The 19,753-nt window shown below is 43.6% G+C and overlaps 2 protein-coding genes across 3 annotated transcripts in view; both read right to left on the bottom strand.

The window, feature by feature from the left end:
* The window catches only part of septin5a (septin 5a), a 30,711-nt gene extending 21,151 nt beyond the window's left edge, over nucleotides 1–9,560 (bottom strand). Inside the window, exons 1-2 of the mRNA XM_023979445.1 lie at nucleotides 9,415–9,560; nucleotides 9,233–9,246 (exon numbers count right to left, since the gene is read on the bottom strand). Coding sequence (XP_023835213.1) covers nucleotides 9,233–9,246; nucleotides 9,415–9,460 — 60 coding nt within the window. The 5' untranslated portion in view covers nucleotides 9,461–9,560. The remainder of the gene's footprint in view (nucleotides 1–9,232; nucleotides 9,247–9,414) is intronic.
* Nucleotides 9,561–12,056: 2,496 nt separating this feature from the next.
* The window catches only part of zgc:63587 (septin-2), a 39,749-nt gene continuing 32,052 nt past the window's right edge, over nucleotides 12,057–19,753 (bottom strand). For both annotated transcript variants that reach the window (XM_023979442.2, XM_023979443.1), the window contains 5 exons: nucleotides 16,977–17,078; nucleotides 16,402–16,547; nucleotides 16,019–16,102; nucleotides 15,816–15,873; nucleotides 12,057–13,688 (listed from right to left, as the gene is read on the bottom strand). In XM_023979442.2, the coding sequence (XP_023835210.1) occupies nucleotides 13,623–13,688; nucleotides 15,816–15,873; nucleotides 16,019–16,102; nucleotides 16,402–16,547; nucleotides 16,977–17,078 (456 nt within the window). In that variant the 3' untranslated portion in view covers nucleotides 12,057–13,622. The remainder of the gene's footprint in view (nucleotides 13,689–15,815; nucleotides 15,874–16,018; nucleotides 16,103–16,401; nucleotides 16,548–16,976; nucleotides 17,079–19,753) is intronic.

The raw sequence follows: 19,753 nt of genomic DNA, 5'->3' as shown, positions 1-19,753 counted from the left end.
CGGACAACTGTAAGTCAAATCAAATCAAATCAAATTTTGTTTGTCACATACACATGGTTAGCAGTGGTTAATGCGAGTGTAGCTAAATGCTTGTGCTTCTAGTTCCGATAATGCAGTAATAACCAACGAGTAATCTAACCTAACAATTCCACAGCTACTACCTTATACACACAAGTGTAAAGGGATAAAGAATATGTACATAAAGATATATGAATGAGTGATGGTACAGAACGGCATAGGCAAGATGCAGTAGATGGTATAGAGTACAGTATATACGTATGAGATGAGTAATGTAGGGTATGTAAACATAAAAGTGGCATAGTTTAAAGTGGCTAGTGATACATGTATTACATAAAGATGGCAAGATGCAGTAGATGATATAGAGTACAGTATATAAATANGTACATAAAGATATATGAATGAGTGATGGTACAGAACGGCATAGGCAAGATGCAGTAGATGGTATAGAGTACAGTATATACATATGAGATGAGTAATGTAGGGTATATAAACATAAAGTGGCATAGTTTAAAGTGGCTAGTTATTGTGACGTGGAAATGTTTAGGAGCAACAACGGCTCAGCCATGAAGTGGTAGGCCACACAAGCTCACAGAACGGGACGGCCGAGTGCTGAAGCACGAAGCGCATAAAAATCTCCTGTCCTCGGTTGTAACACTCACTACCGAGTTTCAAACTGTCTCTGGAAGCAATGTTAAAACAAGAACTGTTCGTCGGGAGCTTCATGAAATGGGCTTCCATGACCGAGCAGCCGCACACAAGCCTAAGATCACCATGCGCAATGCCAAGCATCGGCTGGAGTGGTGTAAAGCTCGCCACCATTGGACTCTGGAGCAGTGGAAATGCGTTCTCTGGAGTGATGAATCAGGCTTCACCATCTGGTAGTCCGGCGGATGAATCTACCTGTGCGAATGCATAGTACCAACTGTAAAGTTTGGTGGAGGAGGTATAATGGTCTGGGACTGTTTTTCATGGTTCGGGCTAGGCCCCTTAGTTCCAATGAAGGGAAATCTTAACGCTACAGCATACAATGACATTCTAGACGATTCTGTGCTTCCAAGTTTTTGGCAACAGTTTGGGGAAGGCCCTTTCCTGTTTCAGCATGACAATGCCCTCATGCACAAAGCGAGGTCCATACAGAAATGGTTTGTCAAGATCGGGGTGGAAGAACTTCACTGGCCTGTACAGAGCCCTGACCTCAACCCCATCGAACACCTTTGAGATGAATTGGAACGCCGACTGCAAGCCAAGTCTAATCGCCCAACATCATTGCCCGACCTCACTAATGCTCTTGTGGCTGAATGGAAGCAAGTCCCCGCAGCAATGTTCCAACATCTAGTGGAAAGCCTTTCCAGAAGAGTGGAAGCTGTTATAGAAGCAGGAAGGACCAAATTCATATTAATGCCCATGATTTTGGAATTAGATGTTTAACGAGCAGATGTCCACATACTTTTGGTCATGTAGTGTACAGTAGCTGGCCAGACTAACTTATCAATTTAAAAAAAATGTTAGCTGATATGGGCTGATTGAGTGCCTGTCAGTGACTGATATTACAAGAGAAGACATGCTAATGTACTACCAAATTTCAAAATTGCACCTTGTGTATTCTACTATTCTAACCCTCAACAGTAAGTTGAGAACCCGACTGTTGGTTATGCCCAGGGCCCACTCTGCATGTGAGTATACTGGTGCCAAGGAGAACTATAATAAAAACATGTGGTGTAGATTCCACACCATAGTGATTTGTGATAACTGAGTGTCATTGAACTTCAGCCTACACACAGCAATCACCTTTAGGAATGTGTGGGTAGGTTTCTCTCCCAGCATCCGAGAGTGATGAGAATGGAGGGAACAGCGAGGAGGGTAAAGGGAGACGATGGGCTTGATTTGAATGTGACACACCTCTGCATCGCCCCTGGTCTCTCTCAAGAGTGTGCAAAGCTGTCATCAAGGCAAAGGGGGGCTACTTTGAAGAATCTCAAATATATTTTGATTTGTTTAACACTTTTTTGCTTACTACATGATTCCATATGTGTTGTTTCATAGTTTTAATGTCTTCACTATTATTCTACAATTATTATTCTACAAATAGTAAAAATAAAGAAAAACCCTTGAATGAGTAGGTGTGTCCAAACCTTTGACTGGTACTGTATATTTATTATATTTCTCTTTCTCTTTCTGTCTCTTTTGCTCTCTCTCTCTCTCTCTCGCACACACAAACAAACAAACACACACACACACAGAGACAAAGTCCGACTTACTACCCAGGGAACCACCCTCCCTAAGCACCAGATCAAGTCAGGCAGTGTGTGGGTGCACTGTAGCAACAGACATGCTGCTTGAATATCTCCAATTCATAGTACGATAGAATCTCAGCAAATATAAAAACAGGGAAAGTCCTCACAGGGGGAAAGAATATCGAATGTCTTCAGACACAGGATGTTTGTCCATTCATTAGGGGACATGCACACACGCTGAGTATTTCCAAATCCACACTGTAGTAACTGTACTGTAGTAATCAAGGTTAAGTGTCTTCGAGCAATCATTTCCCAAAAGTTAATTCCGCAATGCTGCCCATGTGATTTTACAGGCTTACTGAACATCTTTCTGCAGCAAACCCAGCTTACAGCTCAAACAATAAGAATTATGGTGCCTTGATTCCTACAGTATGTGAACACCACAAAATCAGCAAGGACCAGTGGACCTATGTGAGCCTCTGCATGACCGTAACAGTATACTGTCAAAGGCCTGGATATAATAGCCTTACAATAAGTTCAGCAATTAGCATTGATTGAGATAAAAAAAAACAAAAAAAAACATAAAACCGTGCTATCAAATCGAATCAAATTTTATTCATCACGTACACAGTTTACAGCAGGTATAAAAGGTGCAGTGTAATGCTTGTGTGCTAGATCCCTCAACATTGCAGTACAATAATCAGTATCAAATCAAATCAAATTTTATTGGTCACATACACATGTGTTGCGAAATGCTTGTGTTCCTCACTCCAACAGTGCAGTAGTATCTAACAATACACAAATCTAAAAGTAAAAGAATGGAATTAAGTAATATATAAATATTAGGTCGAGCAATGTTGGAGTGGCATTGACTAAATACAGTAGAATAGAATAGAGCATATACATATGAGATGTGTAAAGCAGTATGTAAACATTAGTAAAGTGACTAGTGTTCCATTATTAAAGTGGCCAGTGATTACATGTCTATGTATATAGGGCAGCAGCCTCTAAGGTGCAGGGTTGAGTAGCCGCGTGGTAGCCGGCTAGCGATGGCTATTTATTAACAGTCTGATGGCCTTGAGATGCTAGCTGTTTTTCAGTCTCTCAGTCCCAGCTTTGATGGACCTGTACTGACCTCACCTTCTGGATGATAGCGGGGTGAACAGGCCGTGGCTCAGGTGGTTGTTGTCATTGATGATCTTTTTGGCCTCCCTGTGACATCGGGTGCTGTTGGTGTCCTGGAAGGCAGGCAGTGTGCCCCCGATGCACTGGGCAGACCGTACCACCCTCTGGAGAGCCCTGCGGTTGCGTGCGGTGCAATTGCCATACCAGGCGGTGATACAGCCCGACAGGATGCTCTCAATTGTGCACCTGTAAAAGTTTCTGAGGGTCTTAAGAGCCAAATTTCGTCAGCCTCCTGAGGTTGAAGGGGCGCTGTTGCGCCTTCTTCACCACACTGTCTGTGTGGGTGGACCATTTCAGAATGTCAGTGATGTGTAAGCCGAGAAACCACCTTCTCCACTGCGGTCCTGTCGATGTCGATAGGGGTGTGCTCCCTCCGCTGTTTCCTGAAGTCCACGATCAACTCCTTTGTTTTGTTGACTTTGAGAGAGAGGTTATTTTCCTGGCCCCACTCTGCCAGGGCCCTCACCTCCTCCCTGTAGGCTGTCTAATCATTGTTGGTAATCAGGCCTAGTACTGTTGTGTCATCTGCAAACTTGATGATTGAGTTGGAGGCATGCGTGGCCACGCAGTCATGGGTGAACAGGGAGTGCAGGAGGGGGCTGAGCACGTACCCGTGTGGGGCCCCTGTGTTGAGGATCAGCGAAGTGTAGGTGTTGTTTCCTACCTTATACACCTGGCGGCAGCCAGTCAGGAAGTCCAGGACCCAGTTGCACAGGGCGGGGTTCAGACCCAGGGCCCCGAGCTTAATGATGAGCTTGGAGGGTACTATAGTGGATGGCTGAGCTATAGTCAATGAACATCATTCTGATGTAGGTATTCCTCTTGTCCAGATGGGATAGGGCAGTGTGCAGTACAATGGCATCGTCTGTGGATCTATTGGGGCGGTAAGCAAATTGAAGTGGGTCTAGGGTGTCAGGTAGGGTGGAGGTGATATGGTCCTTGACTAGTCTCTCAAAGCACTTCATGATGACGGAAGTGAGTGCTACGGGGCGGTAGTCGTTTAGCTCAGTTACCTTAGCTTTCTTGGGAACAGGAACAATGGTGGCCCTCTTGAAGCATGTGGGAACAGCAGACTGGGATAAGGATTGATTGAATATGTCTGTAAACACACCAGCCAGCTGGTCTGCGCATGCTCTGAGGACGCGGCTGGGAATGCTGTCTGGGACTGCAGCCTTGCGAGGGTTAACACGTTTAAATGTTTTACTCACCTCGGCTGCAGTGAAGGAGAGCCCGCAGGTTTTGGTAGCGGGCCGTGTCAGTGGCACTGTATTGTCCTCAAAGTGAGCAAAAAAGTTATTTAGTCTGTCTGGGAGCAAGACATCCTGGTCRGCGACGGGGCTGGTTTTCGTTTTGTAATCCGTGATTGACTGTAGACCCTGCCACATACCTCTTGTTTCTGAGCTGTTGAATTGCGACTCTACTTTGTCTCTATACTGGCACTTAGCTTGTTTGATTGCCTTGCGGAGGGAATAGCTACACTGTTTGTATTCGGTCATGTTTCCGGTCACCTTGCCCTGGTTAAAAGCAGTGGTTCGCGCGAATGCTGCCATCAATCCACGTTTTCTGGTTTGGGAATGTTTTAATCATTGCTGTGGGTATAATGTCGCCGATGCACTTTCTAATGAACTCGCTCACCGAATCAGCGTATTCTTCAATGTTGTTGTTGGACGCAATGCGGAACATATCCCAATCCACATGATCGAAGCAGTCTTGAAGCGTGGAATCAGATTGGTCGGACCAGCATTGAACAGACCTGAGCGCGGGAGCTTCTTGTTTTAGTTTCTGTTTGTAGGCTGGAAGCAACAAAATGGAGTCGTGGTCAGCTTTTCCGAAAGGAGTGGGGGAGGGCCTTATATGCGTTGCGGAAGTTAGAATAACAATGATCCAGGATTTTACCAGCCCTGGTAGCACAATCGATATGCTGATAGAATTTAGGGAGTTTTGTTTTCAGATTAGCCTTGTTAAAATCCCCAGCTACGATGAATGCAGCCTCAGGGTGTGTGGTTTCCAGTTTACATAGAGTCAGATAAAGTTTGTTCAGGGCCATCGATGTGTCTGCTTGGGGGGAGAATATATACGGCTGTGATTATAATCGAAGAGAATTCCCTTGGTAGATAATGCGGTCGACATTTGATTGTGAGGAATTCTTAGTCAGGTGAACAGAATGACTTGAGTTCCTGTATGTTGTTATGATCACACCACGTCTCGTTAATCATAAGGCATACCCCCRKGCCCCTCTTCTTACCAGAAAGATGTTTGTTTCTGTCGGCGCGATGCGTGAAGAAACCAGCTGGCTGCACCGACTCCGTTAGCGTCTCTCGAGTGAGCCATGTTTCCGTGAAGCAAAGAACGTTACAGTCTCTGATGTCTCTCTGGAATGCTACCCTTGCTCGGATTTCATCAACCTTYTTGTCAAGAGACTGGACATTGGCGAGTAGTATGCTAGGGAGTGGAGCGCGATGTGCCCGTCTCCGAAGCCTSACCAGAAGACCGCTTCGTTTGCCRCTTTTACGGCGTCYTTGTTTAGGGTCGCCGGCTGGGATCKGATCCATTGTACTGGGTGGAAGGCAAAACACAGGATCCGCTTCGGGAGAGTCATATTCCTGGTCYTAATGATAGTGAGTTGACGTTGCTCTTATATTCAGTAGTTCCTCCCGACCCTATGTAATGAAACCTAAGATTACCTGGGATACCAATGTAAGAAATAACACGGAAAAAAACTAAATACTGCATAGTTTCCTAGGAACGCGAAGCGAGGCGGCCATCTCTGTCGGCGCCGGAAGTAGAACACGCTTAAAATGTCTTACTCACGTCGGCCATGAAGAACGGAAGCCCACAGTCCTTCGGAGCGGGCTGCGTCGGTGGCACTGTGTTATCCCCAAAGCGGGCGAAGAAGGTGTTAAGCTTATCTGAGAACAAGATGTCGGTGTCCGCGACGTGGCTGGTTTTCCCTTTGTAATCGATGATTGTCTGTAGACCCTGCCACATACATCTTGTGTCTGAGCCGTTGAATTACGACTGCACTTAGTCTCTGTACTGACGTTTTACCTGTTTGATTGACTTGCGGAGGGAATAACTACACGGTTTGTATTCGGCCATATTCCCAGTCACCTTGCCATGGTTAAATGCGGTGGTTCGCACTTTCAGTTTTGCATGAATGCTGCCATCTATCCACGGTTTCTGGTTTGGGTAGGTTTTAATTGTCACCGTGGGAACAACATCCCCTATACACTTCCAGATTAACTCAGTCACCGTGTCCGTGTAAGCGCCAATGTTATTCTAGGCTACCCGGAACATATCCCAGTCTGTGATAAAAAAACAATCTTGAAGCATGGATTCCGATTGGTCAGACCAGCTTTGAATAGACCTTAGCACGGGTACTTCCTGTTTGAGTTTCTGCCTATAGGAAGGGAGGAGCAAAATGGAGTCGTTATCTGATTTGCCGAATGGAGGGCGGGGGAGGGCCTTGTAGGCATCTCTAAAAGGCGAGTAGCAGCGATATAGTGTTTTCCCTAAGCGAGTACTACAGTCAATGTGTTGATAGAACTTCGGTAGCGTTTTCCTCAAATTTGCTTTGTTAATATCCCCAGCTCCAATAAATACGGCCTCAGGATAGGTGGTTTCCAGTTTGGATAAAGTCCAGTGTAGTTCCTTGAGGGACCGTCATGGTATCGGCTTGAGGGGGAATATATACGGCTTTGACTATAACCGAAGATAATTCTCTTGGGAGGTAATACGGTCGGCATTTGATTGTGAGGTATTCTAGGTTGGGTGAACAAAAGGACTTTAGTTTCTGTATGTTATCACAATCACATCATGAGTAGTTAATCATGAAACATACTCCCCCGCCTTTCTTCTTTCCGGAGAGTTCTTTGTTCCTGTCTGTGCGATGAACTGATAACCCAGCTGGCTGTATGGATGGGGACAGTATATCCCGAGAGAGCCATGATTCCATGAAACAGCCTATGTTACAGTCCCTGATGTCTCTCTGGAAGGAGATCCTCGCCCTGAGCTCGTCTACTTTATTGTTCAGAGACTTAACATTAGCGAGTAATATACTCAGACGTGGTGGATGGTGTGCCGGCCTCCTGAATCAGACTAGAAGTCCACTCAGAATATCTCTTCTCCGCTGCCGGCGACTTGGAACAGCCTCTGGGATAAGTTCAATTGCCCTTAGGGGTACGAACAAAGGATCCAATTCGGGAAAGACGTATTCCTGGTCGTAATGCTGGTGAGTTACTACCGCTCTGATTTCCAAAAGTTATTTTCGGCTGTATGTAATAACACAAAAAACGTTCTGGGCTAATAATGTAAGAAATAACACACAAAAAAACAAATACTGCGAAGTTGCTTAGGAGCCAGAAGCAGAGCTGTCATGTCTGTCGGTGCCATATTATCAATAATAAGAGTCAAGTCAAATAAAAATAACAAGTAATTGAAAAGTAGTATGCATAGTAATAACCTAATATATACACAACAGGATATACAGAGTAGATAATGAAAGTGCCAAGTCAAGTATAGCTGTATTTAGAAATATAATGTGGGTAGTGTCTTGGTCGCGCAGTTGAATAAATAGCAAATGCTAGAGCAGCAGTGTGTGTGTATGTGAGTCTGTGTGCGTATTTGTGGGTGGTTATGTGTGTGTGTGTGCTTGTGTGTAAGGGTTGGTTGTGTGGAGAGTCTATTAGTTACAATTGCTGCATGCTGCCTACTCGCAAATGTAGCTACACAAAGCTAATAACCTACTAACAGAACAGCATCCAAAGCTTCTGTCATCATGTGATCACCCTCAGAGCAGAGAGAGAGAGAAGATATGTACACCTGAGAAGTAGTCTGCTGCTGGTCTCCCAAGGAGCAGAGTGCAAATTACGGGGGGCAACCCCCAACCCCCTGAATGAGAGATGAGTCCCCCTAAATGCAACAAAAGTGAAACTTTTGTTTTCAGATGAAAACATGACTGGTTGTGTTCATGTCACATTTAAAGATGATTWAAAAAATTCTCATAAAATTCCATGTCTTTACTATAAGGCCCCTAAAAAATAGAGACCCCTGAATTTCAGGATAATATTCGCCCTCTGCGAAGGGGGATAGTTTAGCCAGCCACCAAACTCCACCTAAATTATGCATGGTCACACACAGGGTTAACGCAAAGTAATAATCTATGGCATATATGAATGGGAGCTCATCTGACCAATTCAGAGGGAGAGCAATGAGAGGATAATGAGCTGTGATGTACTGAGGATGCAAACAGAGATTGATCTAAAGACAGCGATGTGCTAATTAACAGCCGGTCACTTCGCTGACTATACCAATAGGGTCTCTAATAGCATTTAGGAACCGGGTCACTGTCACGCCCACAGCCAAGTGCGCGACTGGAAGGCTGGATGAATGGATGGATGCCCAAGGATGAGGCGAGCCCTCGGGTACCACAAGCTGCGTACGCATCCTGTGTCTGACTGTTTGCGTAAATATGATATGTAATCCTTCTGACTGTGTGATGCTCACTGTACTCTGTAATGCGGTGGCATGACAACAATAGTAATCTTCAATGCATCGGAATGATGATGCTGCTGACGTTTACTTGGCCTAAATAGGCTATAGGCTAAATATATATCTAGGCTATGCGGCTATTCGAAGCGAATTGGAGAAAAAAAGTAAATGTAGGCTACCATGCTTGATATGAATGATTATTTGAATCGCCTAACATGGCCTAGGCTTACACCAAAAGCGCGGAGCACAGACAAACATTTTCAATTTTTAAAAAATCCTTTAGAAATAAACGTGTTCCTTACCTCAGTGGTCTCATCTGTTTGGTCATTGTGGTGGATGGGGGAATGAAACGCAGGTGGAGGGAACAGAACGACGCCCAATTTAGAAAGAGGGGGAGAGAAATCGATAGAGAAAGACAATTATTGTAATGGACCGCGTTATAATTATCTTTATGCATAATCATCCCTATTATCATCATGCTTACCCGATTTGATCGGGATCCGGCTCTTGTATCTGATGTTGCTCGTCATCTTCGCGGCTCTCCTCCCCTCCGTGTCGCTTCCAAAACGGACGTACTGTTCGGTAAAAGCACGCGCTCGGTTCTTCTCCGCGATACTACAGCAGCCAGACAGGTTGTGTGAGAGCCCCGCCCTCCTGTATGTGGTACCCAATGGTGGATGGAGACCCAGCTAACAACACACGTTCCCACAACTTTAGAGAAACTTTCCTTAACAGTTCCATTTTATAATTACCTCACCTTTTCATATGAATGTTCCAGTGATTTGCAAGGACTGTTTCGATGAGACCATTCCCTTAATGTCAAGCAGAACTTACTCAGAATGTGGTTAACATTTTCTCAGAATATTCAATACTAATGTTCTAGACACGTTTCATGGCAATATTACACAAACATTCCTGTGTCCAGTTTTCTAAGGGTTAGGAGAATATTCCGTCAACGTCCCACCAAACATACACAGAACATGTTTGCCATGTTCAGAGAATATAAGATAATGTTCTAGACACGTTTCATTAAAATGTTGAAAGAAAATTATTGCGTATCATTCATCAGGATGTCGCCTGATGGGCCCAAAGAAACGTTCTCCCAACAAAAACAAAACGTTTTGTTACACATCACCCCTTGTTACTGTGGCCTAGCCCATCAAGGCTCTGATTGGTGAACGACTAATCCATTCACAGCTCTTTGTTTGTTGGCAAAGTTAGGGACACTCAATGCTTTTAACATAGTGTTTTTAACTTACATATTTAGTACACTTTGACATACATTAATATTAAGATGGGCAAAAGAACACAGACACTGGACAGAGGAACTCTGCCTAGAAGGCCAGCATCCCGGAGTCGCCTATTCACTGTTGACGTTGAGACTGGTGTTTTGCGGGTACTATTTCATGAAGCTGCCAGTTGAGGACCTGCGAGGTGTCCGTTTCTCAAACTAGACACTCTAATGTACTTGTCCTCATGCTCAGATGCGCACCGGAGCCTCCCACTCCTCTTTCTATTCTGGTTAGAGCCCGTTTGCGCTGTTCTGTGAAGGGAGTAGTACACAGCGTTGCACGAGATCTTCAGTTTTTTGGTAATTTCTCGCATGGAATAGCCTTCATTTCTCAGAACAAGAATAGACTGACAAGTTTCAGAAGAAAGGTCTTTGTTTCTGGCCATTTTGAACCTGTAATCGAACCCACAAATGCTGGTGCTCCAGATACTCAACTAGTCTAAAGAAGGCCAGTTTTATTGCTTCTTTAATCAGAACCACAGTTTTCAGCTGTGCTAACATAATTGCAAAAGGGTTTTCTAATGATCAATTAGCTAATCTGAGTTTGTTGTTTTAAAAGGCTAACACAACGTCCCATTGGAACACAGGAGAGATGGTTGCTGATAATTGGTCTCTGTACACCTATGTAGATATTCCATAAAAAATCAGCTGTGTCCAGCTACAATAGTCATTTACAACATTAGCAATGTCTACACTGTATTTCTGATCAATTTGATGTTATTTTAATGGACCAAAAACGTGTTTTTCTTTCAAAAACAAGGACATTTCTAAGAGACCCCAAACTTTTGAACAGTAATGTATGTTAATGTAATTATTTATCAACAGTTACAACACCCCTAACTTATCTAATTAAAATAATTTTCTCTAGAGCACTTTTATACCTGGTGCTAACATTCGCCCTTTGTCCTGATCTTTTCCACATTCTGATTGTTGCCACATTTTTAGACCGGTGTAGACGATTAAAAGACACTGTGATTTGATTGTGATCAGATTTTCTTTTACCACATCCGGAGGTAGTCAGGTAGGCATTGTGTCTGGATATCAATAAAGTGTAAACAGATCTGGATGGTTAAATCATTATACCGGCCTCTAAAATCATTGACAGGTAGGACCACTGACTTTATGCCATCAGTAATTGTTTTAAAATAAATAAATGTTATTTTGAGAGAATATCTGTCAAATAATTTCCATACAGGGAGGAATGTTCTTGCAACGTTCCAATGAAACATGTCTAGAAAATTAATATTGGACATAAAAACATGACAACCACATTCTGGGTAAGTTATGTTTGACATTTAGGGAATGTTATCCTAACTCTAATGCCAAGACATGCTAAACAGGTTCTCAGGAGGTTTTTGCTAACATACATAATGTTCCCCTAACTAACAGAAAACTGGACACTCAAACATGGAGAACATTACAAAAACATTCTCTCTCCCTAGAATTGTTAGCTGGGGAGAAGTTGCCTATGATCTTACTGTTGATGTCATTAATATTTTATGCAGCTTGCATAATCAATAATCCTGTTCAAACGTATCACTACTATGTTTTAAACATTCGTTGTTCAACATACACTTTGCGCACATATGTGTAAGAGAATAACACTATGACAGGCTTCCTATCCATGCGTCCTTGTCATATCAGCTTTTTACCATCTAGCAACATTGCTACACCAACCTCTACAGCAGCTTCTTTTCTAGTGTTTTCCCTTTGATCGATGTCTAGAAGGCCTGGCAACTGAAACCTCAGTCTCCATTCAATCCCACCGCCTTTGTTTTTCCACATGGCCCCTCATCATCATACTTATGGCCTGAACAAAGCACTCCCACTACAAGTCTGCTTCTACAGAAACTTTATTTCTGAAAATGAAGTGCAAAAGTTGAGAAACTACTAAAAAAAGGTCTCAAGCATAGTTAATGGCTCGAAGATTCAAAACAGACAAATCTGTTGACCAACTAAGCAGAAAGAGCCAGGTTACAGAGACAATGCCAATGCCATAGTAACTGACGATAGCACTCCTAAACACAAATAACACATTTCTGAACACAGAGAGAGGTGTTCACTGTATAAGACAGTCAGTAGTCTAGAAAGTGGGAGGGCACAGCCACAGACAGACATGGGTAGTGTCCCAAATGGTACACTATTCCCTATATAGTGCACTACTTTTGACTGGGGGTCTGGTTAGGCTCTGGTCAAAAGTAGTGCACTATATAAGAATAGGGTTCCATTTGGGACATGCACATTGTGAATCAGAATATAGTTTGGAATTCAGTTTAATACTGTAAGTTCCATGGAGCTGGCCAATATGAGAAGAGTAATGTGCATACAGTAAATCATTGAAAAACCCCTTTAGGAAATTCCAAAACAAAAACACAAAGAAAAAACCCACATATCAATGCTATAACTGCTCATGATGTAATGGAAGTAATAAAGACAAACGTTGCAGAAAGGTTTTGAAGTGCACGTCTTAGGAGATACAAAAGGCATATTAACCAAATTAAGACATATGGTTGTGCATGGTTTGAAAACACTTGAGACTAAGACAAACTGTATCCATCCAATACAGCAGAGGCACAAAGTTTTGTTACATAAATACTTCATAATATAGACCAAATGTGATAAGGTTCAAAAATCAACATTTTTAATATGTGGGATATTTCCAAACAAGTCTATCTATATTACCTTTATAGTTATTTCCAAGTATTGTGCTTATAGAACAGACTACAGTGCCACCTGAGGGACACTTATTACTACACCTGGACTGATATGTCCTCCGCTGAGTCCAAATGTGAAGACAGACCGGTTGCAAATGGCACAAAAACACCCAGCTCTCAACAAACCGTCCCTTAATATACTCAAAACTTTCCCCTAACATTCTGTAAACACTGAAGTCTGATTGTTGTCTAACCAGTGAGATGTATTAGTACCGTTATCAATGGAAGATCTGCATTGTACATGAGACAGAATTAGTAGTACTGATGAAAACAAATTAACACCATTAGTCAGTTATTGGGAGAACATGCAATCATTGTCTTTACAGTATGTCTTATTATATATCATAACCCATATCCTTTATTATGTCATGTTATAACACTCCTGACAAACACACCTCATGTCATAACGTCAGTAACGCTTCCAAAACAACACTCAGACTAGCAGATCAGTGGATCTCAGTACCACGGTGAACTAGGGGCCATATTGAAGACTTCCAAATTAAAATTAGGTTATTGAAGAGGACCTCTAATTGGTTGATTGGTTAATTGATTGTTTGACTGACACAGAGGGATAGGCGGTGATGAGTGCGTCCAGCAGTACATCCATGATGGAGTTTCAGACGCACAGAGGGTTTGATGGGTGAGGGGCTCCTCTCTTCTCCCTCTCCCTCCCCGATCCCTCTCTTTTCACTCATCTCCCTTCATCTTCATCTGTGCCTGCATCTGGGTAATCATCTCCTGCATACGCCTCAGCTACAGAGAGAAGAGAAGGAAAAAGAGAGAAGCGAAGGAAAGACAGAGGGAAATAGGGAATGGGATAGTTGAGTAAAACAAATACCAGAGAGAGAGAATACATCCCGCCTAGCTTTCTGAGAGCCTCTATGCAAAACCACCTTTTTTCCAATAGAACCTAACTCTATCTAGTGGTCGTGGATAGAACTTCAAGTGGATCATTTGACTTCACACCCAACTGGGGTCAAATTGACTTATACTAATTTTCCCACTTAAGCGTGTGACTGAATAAAAGATATGCATTGATATTTAAATTTACACTAAAGCAGGTTAATGCTCTTTAGAGCTCTGCATGTTGCAGACTGAAGGAATGCGATCAAACGTAACACTTTGCTAAGCTGATCTGGTATCCCAAGCTGCTTGCTACAAGAATGCAAGTCTGTAGTGTATGAGTCTGTCTAATAGGTAACAGCCACAGTTTGTGACCAGTGTTAAAAACTATACCAAAACTCTGCAAAAGACAGCCCAGGTTCGATATAGACTGGTCTCCACTACTCAACTTCATCTCAAACTGGACAGTGAATGGAGTGCTTAAGGAAAGGTGTGTGTTTCATATGATATGTTAGATGCTGTAAAACTCATTTTGTGCTCATTGTCTCAGCTAAAGCTGGAAATATCTAACATGATTTCTGATAGTGCCGCTGCAAATGTATTGTTTGTTTTATTTTTCAGTTATTTTATTCTATTACTTTTGTCTGCCATTAATGTGGATTGTGTTTTATTTGTTGACTGAAAAACAAGAGCACTTAATAGAACTTTAAATAAAATAATTATAATTCACTAAGACATACAAGTACAAACACTTCATAGGTCTTCAGAATTCACCAAACAATGTTCTTATATGGGTCCTCAGATCTTCAAAAGGTTTTACAGCTGCACCGTCGAGAGCATCCTGACCAGTTGCATCACTGCCTGGTACGGCAACTGCTCGGCCTCCGACCGCAAGGCACTATAGAGGGTAGTGCGTACGGCCCAGTATATCACTGGGGCCAAACTTCCTGCCATCCAGGACCTATATACTAGGCGGTGTCAGAGGAAGGCCCTAAAAATTGTCATAGACTCCAGCCACCCTAGTCATAGACTGTTCTCTCTGCTACCGCACGGCAAGTGGTATCGGAGCGCCATGTCTAGGTCCAAGAGGCTTCTAAACAGCTTCTAGGCCCAAACCATAAGATAGCTGAACATCTTATCAAATGGCTACCCAGACTATTTGCGTTGCCTCTTGTCACCTCTTCTATGCTGCTGCTACTCTCTGTTATTATCTATGTATATTCACTTTAATAACTCTACCCACATGTACATATTACCTCAATTACCTCGACACCGGTACCCCCCCACATTGACTCTGTACCGGTACCCCCTGTATATAGCCCGCTATTGTTATTTACTGCTGCTCTTTAATTATTTGTTATTCTTATCTCTTTTTTTTTGTTGGTATTTTCTTAAAACTGCATTGTTGTTTATGGGCTTGTAAGTAAGCATTTCAATGTAAGATCTACTACACCGGTTGTCTTCGGCGCATGTGACAAATACAATTTGATCTCTAAATAATATATTTCTGGTTGACTGAAAACTTCTGACCCTCTTCATAAAATAGTACCAGTAGTAACATCAGTCAAGGAACAGAAACCTTGAAAACATATGGTGTACGAAACCAATCTGACCTCCCATAAGGACGCAGCCATAGAATTAGGAATTAGAATAGTCATTTAATAGGATCTTTATGGACACAGCCCCCACCAGCAGCCAAGCCAGTATAAACCCTGTATACAATACTCTTTACATCGCCTGACACATTCCCACCATTTAACTGGGACAGGAAGTCAGATATGTCATATCCTGTACCGACATGCATGTTTACTAACAGCTTTAATTGGACGTGCATGTTTAATAACAGATTTAATTGCACCCCACCCCATTATCTCTATACTTCGCAATAGCAAAACAAACAGCCCAATCAGAGGCAATTCGGAAGCATAGGGTCATTTGTTATTCTCTGACAGATCACTGGCTCCATGGTTTAGTATGGACAAAAGGGTAGAGGCAAACACCATTGTCTCTCATGTTAACTCTGTATTAGCTACTCACCTCAGCCTCCTTCTGCAGGAGAATCTGGTCTTTGTCAACCACATCCTCTTCCACAGCTCTGTAGGGGAATAATAAGGACCATATAACTGTAATAGCCTCAGCATCAGCCTGTGTGTGTGTGTGTGTGTGTGTGTGTGTGTGTGTGTGTGTGTGTGTGTGTGTGTGTGTGTGTGTGTGTAAAACACTGCAGATAGGAGACTGACCTGCCAGCTCTCTTCAGTCTCTCTGAGCGGAAGTTCTCGTAGTGCAGGTCCTGAGTGACCTCCTGGAGGTCCTGCATGTGGGTGCTGAAAACACACACAACCATCACACATGTCAGTATCACTATACGGCTAGTACGAACCCCCATAACACCCATTAGATTAGACTACACCACTAGAGGAAGCAACAGATGGGCAGACGTGAAGTTCTCTATTCACCCACTAGGTGGCAATATAGTAATACATATCAAAGTAAAAGCAGGGATAAGAGCATGCATAGATTCCTATTACTTTACCTTTACATGTAGTATTAAAGACTACCTGTTCATACATTTGATTCATTGGTTTGTTAACAAAAGTTGCATTGCATTGTCATGGTGACTCACACAAGCATGGTGCGTAGTTTGAGGAAGTCGTTGTGCTCCGGGTTCTCCACCTCCACGACCCCCCAGGGGTAGAGACGACCTCTGATTTTCTTCCCTTTCACCTCAATCAGCTGGTTCGAACCAATCACAGCAAACGGAATGCTCGCCTGAGGGGGAGGAGTAAAGAGAGGGAGAGATGGATAGAATGGTGAGGAAGATAAAGGGAGACAGAGAGGAGTGTGAAAACAAAGGGATATAGAGATAGAGGGATCAAGGAAGGAAATAATGACCAGATGGTTCAGGTTTGACATAATGGTGACCTCTTATAATCAACAGGTTTGATATTCTGATCATTCTAAAACTCATGTCCTGTGGTTAAGAGAGAAACTACATAACAAGAGTGGTTCTATTTTTTACTTCCAGTCCCTTCTGGTAGTGGTGTTTCTCCTGGGGTCCTTTCTCTTAGTTGGTGTTAGTATTTCTGTGGCTACGTCCCAAATGACACCGTATTACCTACATAGTGCACTACTTTTGACCAGATGGCAAAAATAGTGCACTACATAGGGAATATGGTGCCATTTGCCTGTGTGTCATACCTTCAGTACTCGTGTCTGCTCCTTGAACTCCTCATCCTCATCCGAGTCAGCGTCTGGCAGCTGGTAGATCCTGATGCCATGCTCTGCAATCTCATCCAGGATCTACCACAGAAACATACACACAGGGTCAAAAACCCACCGTGACCTTCTGACCTTTCAAACTTTCTCAGGCCAATCCTCATTCTCTTCCCTAAGGAGGCAGATGAAGTTACCCCTAGGCACTGATCTAAGGTCGGTTTCGCAATCTGTGCCTAAGGGCAACCTGTACCGGCCGGAGCCGCCCCCAACCAAGCAGCAATCCCTCTCATCTGAACTAGGCAGTCGGCCATTTTCGATGTTACTGCTGTCCGTCAGGCCTCCCTTCCCTCTGTTCTCGCTCTCCTGAGTCACTGTTTCAGACATGGCCCAGCCTCCATGACAGGAGTAGGATTCTGGACACGCCATTTCCTTCTCCCTCTTAATACTTCTAGTTCTAGCCACTTGCCCCGGTCCTCAACACTACCTGGAGAATAAAACATCCCACTTGCCCCGGTCCTCAACACTATCTGGAGAATAAAACATCCCACTTGCCCCGGTCCTCAAACACTACCTGGCAGAATAAAACATCCACACTTGCCCCGGTCACTCAAACACTATCTGGAGAATAGAACATCCCACTTGCCCCGGTCCTAACACTATCTGGAGAATAAAACATCCCACTTGCCCCGGTCCTCAAACTATCTGGAGAATAAAAACATCCCACTTGCCCCGGTCCTCAACACTACCTGGAGAATAAAACATCCCACTTGCCCCGGTCCTCAACACTACCTGGAGAATAGAACACCCACTTGCCCCGGTCCTCAACACTATCTGGAGAATAAAACATCCCACTTGCCCCGGTCCTCAACACTATCTGGAGAATAAACATCCCACTTGCCCCGGTCCTCAACACTACCTGGAGAATAAAACATCCCACTTGCCCCGGTCCTCAACACTACCTGGAGAATAGAACATCCCACCCAATTAAGTTCACCTCCCTACACCTCCTCAGGGCGACACCAGGAGAGGGCTTTTGACTACACTACACAGTCAGTCCACTACTGCACTGCTGAGAGCCAGAGAATACCTGGTGTGTTTTGTGCAGCCTCACAGCCCAGGGACTTTAATTAACTACCCCTAGGGTGGAGACGGGGGAGAGAGAGGGGTGGGTGTGTGTTTGTGAGAGATGTCTAACAGAGTCATAAGGAAAGTTCTCCCCCCTCCTTTGTTCAACCTCCAGCGGTGAAGCAACAACACAAAGGCCTTTCTTCACCAGTATCTAGAGGACAGATGGAAATATTTATTTTATACATCAAAGGTGTATTTTTCTCTGTTTTCTCAAGAGCAAAATTCAATTAACAATGCATGAGTGTTGCATAACTGAGCCCAAAAATGTCAAGTGTTGTTTCCCTGACATTTTTGGGACTTTCATGTAATCTATAAAGTACAGTAGAGAGGGAAGCAGGAACCCAGGATGTGAGAGCAGCCTTTTCCTACAGCGCGGGCCACTGTTCCAGCTCCTGTTATGGTTGTGGGTTGTTTTCTCAGAGCAGAGTGTGTGTTATAGGGTGTGTGTGGGGAGAGGAGGGTGTTGTTAAGGACAACTGAAAACAAACAGACCTACTGGACCCGGAGGACAGCTGGACACAGAACAAGACCCGTTCCCCATCACACACACACACACGACCTGTGGATTCTTCCCACACAGAACAGAAACATCAGTATGGCGGGGTAGGAGTTCGGGAACGTGCCACCGAGGGGAAAATAAACAGATATCATACAATGGCAGGAAAAAAAGTAACAAACAACAAAACTGGTTACGTCAATCCAGTTTAAAATGCTGAAAAACATGTGAAATATATTTCTGAATGTATCAGAGGTGGGAGGGAAACAGAAGGAGCCTCCTGCAAAGCCACAGCGACCAACAATACACTCAACAACCAACTGCCATAACAAAAGGTTTCATGTGAATCATATCAGTGGGAGATTTATAGGAAAGCTGGAGTTGCATCTCAACTGAGGAATTTATCTAAAAACCAATCTCTCAACTGGTGTTTGGACCTGTTCCCCAACCTGCTAAGCCTAATAACTATTTACCTGGATTTACCAAACATCTATTTACAGCAGCCTGACTTAACCAACCACACCTGTAATCACTAGCTTCAGGGGTGATGAGGTGTTCAAACCACTGCCTGGTCTAAATATGTCTAAATTACAAATATAACACACAATGTTAGGAAAGTCAATTCTATTTGTTATGCTATTTTTTATATTTCTTTACTATACTCATTCATCACACTTTAAAGTCACTGAAAATAAGTCAATTTCATAAGCTTGCATTTAAAGTGACATTTAGCAGTCATCTAACAATACAAGTAATCCTAACAGAGATACTGGGCTTTTGTACAGGATACCAGGCCTCTTAGTGTCTACATCCTGCGCTGCTGTAACATACAGTATTGACATGCTCCTTCCTACACAATGCTCTCTCCTTACTGTCTAACTAGTCGGCTGATTACAGTTCTGTGTTGTAATTGGCAGAGAGAAGGTGGATATGGGGGACATTTTGGTTTTATGACCCACCAGCTCTCCGTCTCACTCTTGCTCTCTGCCTGCCTGCCTCCGTCCGTCTCTCTCCCCCTCTCTCTGCCTGCCTCTGTCCGTCTCTCTCTCTCTCTCTGCCTGCCTGCCTGCCTCCGCCTCTCTCTCTCTCTGCCTGCAGCAGCCTCTTTCTCTCTGCCTGCCTCCGTCTCTCTCTC

Source organism: Salvelinus sp. IW2-2015, linkage group LG33, assembly GCF_002910315.2.
Source record: "Salvelinus sp. IW2-2015 linkage group LG33, ASM291031v2, whole genome shotgun sequence".
In the NCBI taxonomy this organism is placed as follows: domain Eukaryota; kingdom Metazoa; phylum Chordata; class Actinopteri; order Salmoniformes; family Salmonidae; genus Salvelinus; species Salvelinus sp. IW2-2015.
Note: the sequence above shows the minus strand (reverse complement) of the source record. Positions and strands in the feature narration are given on the sequence as shown.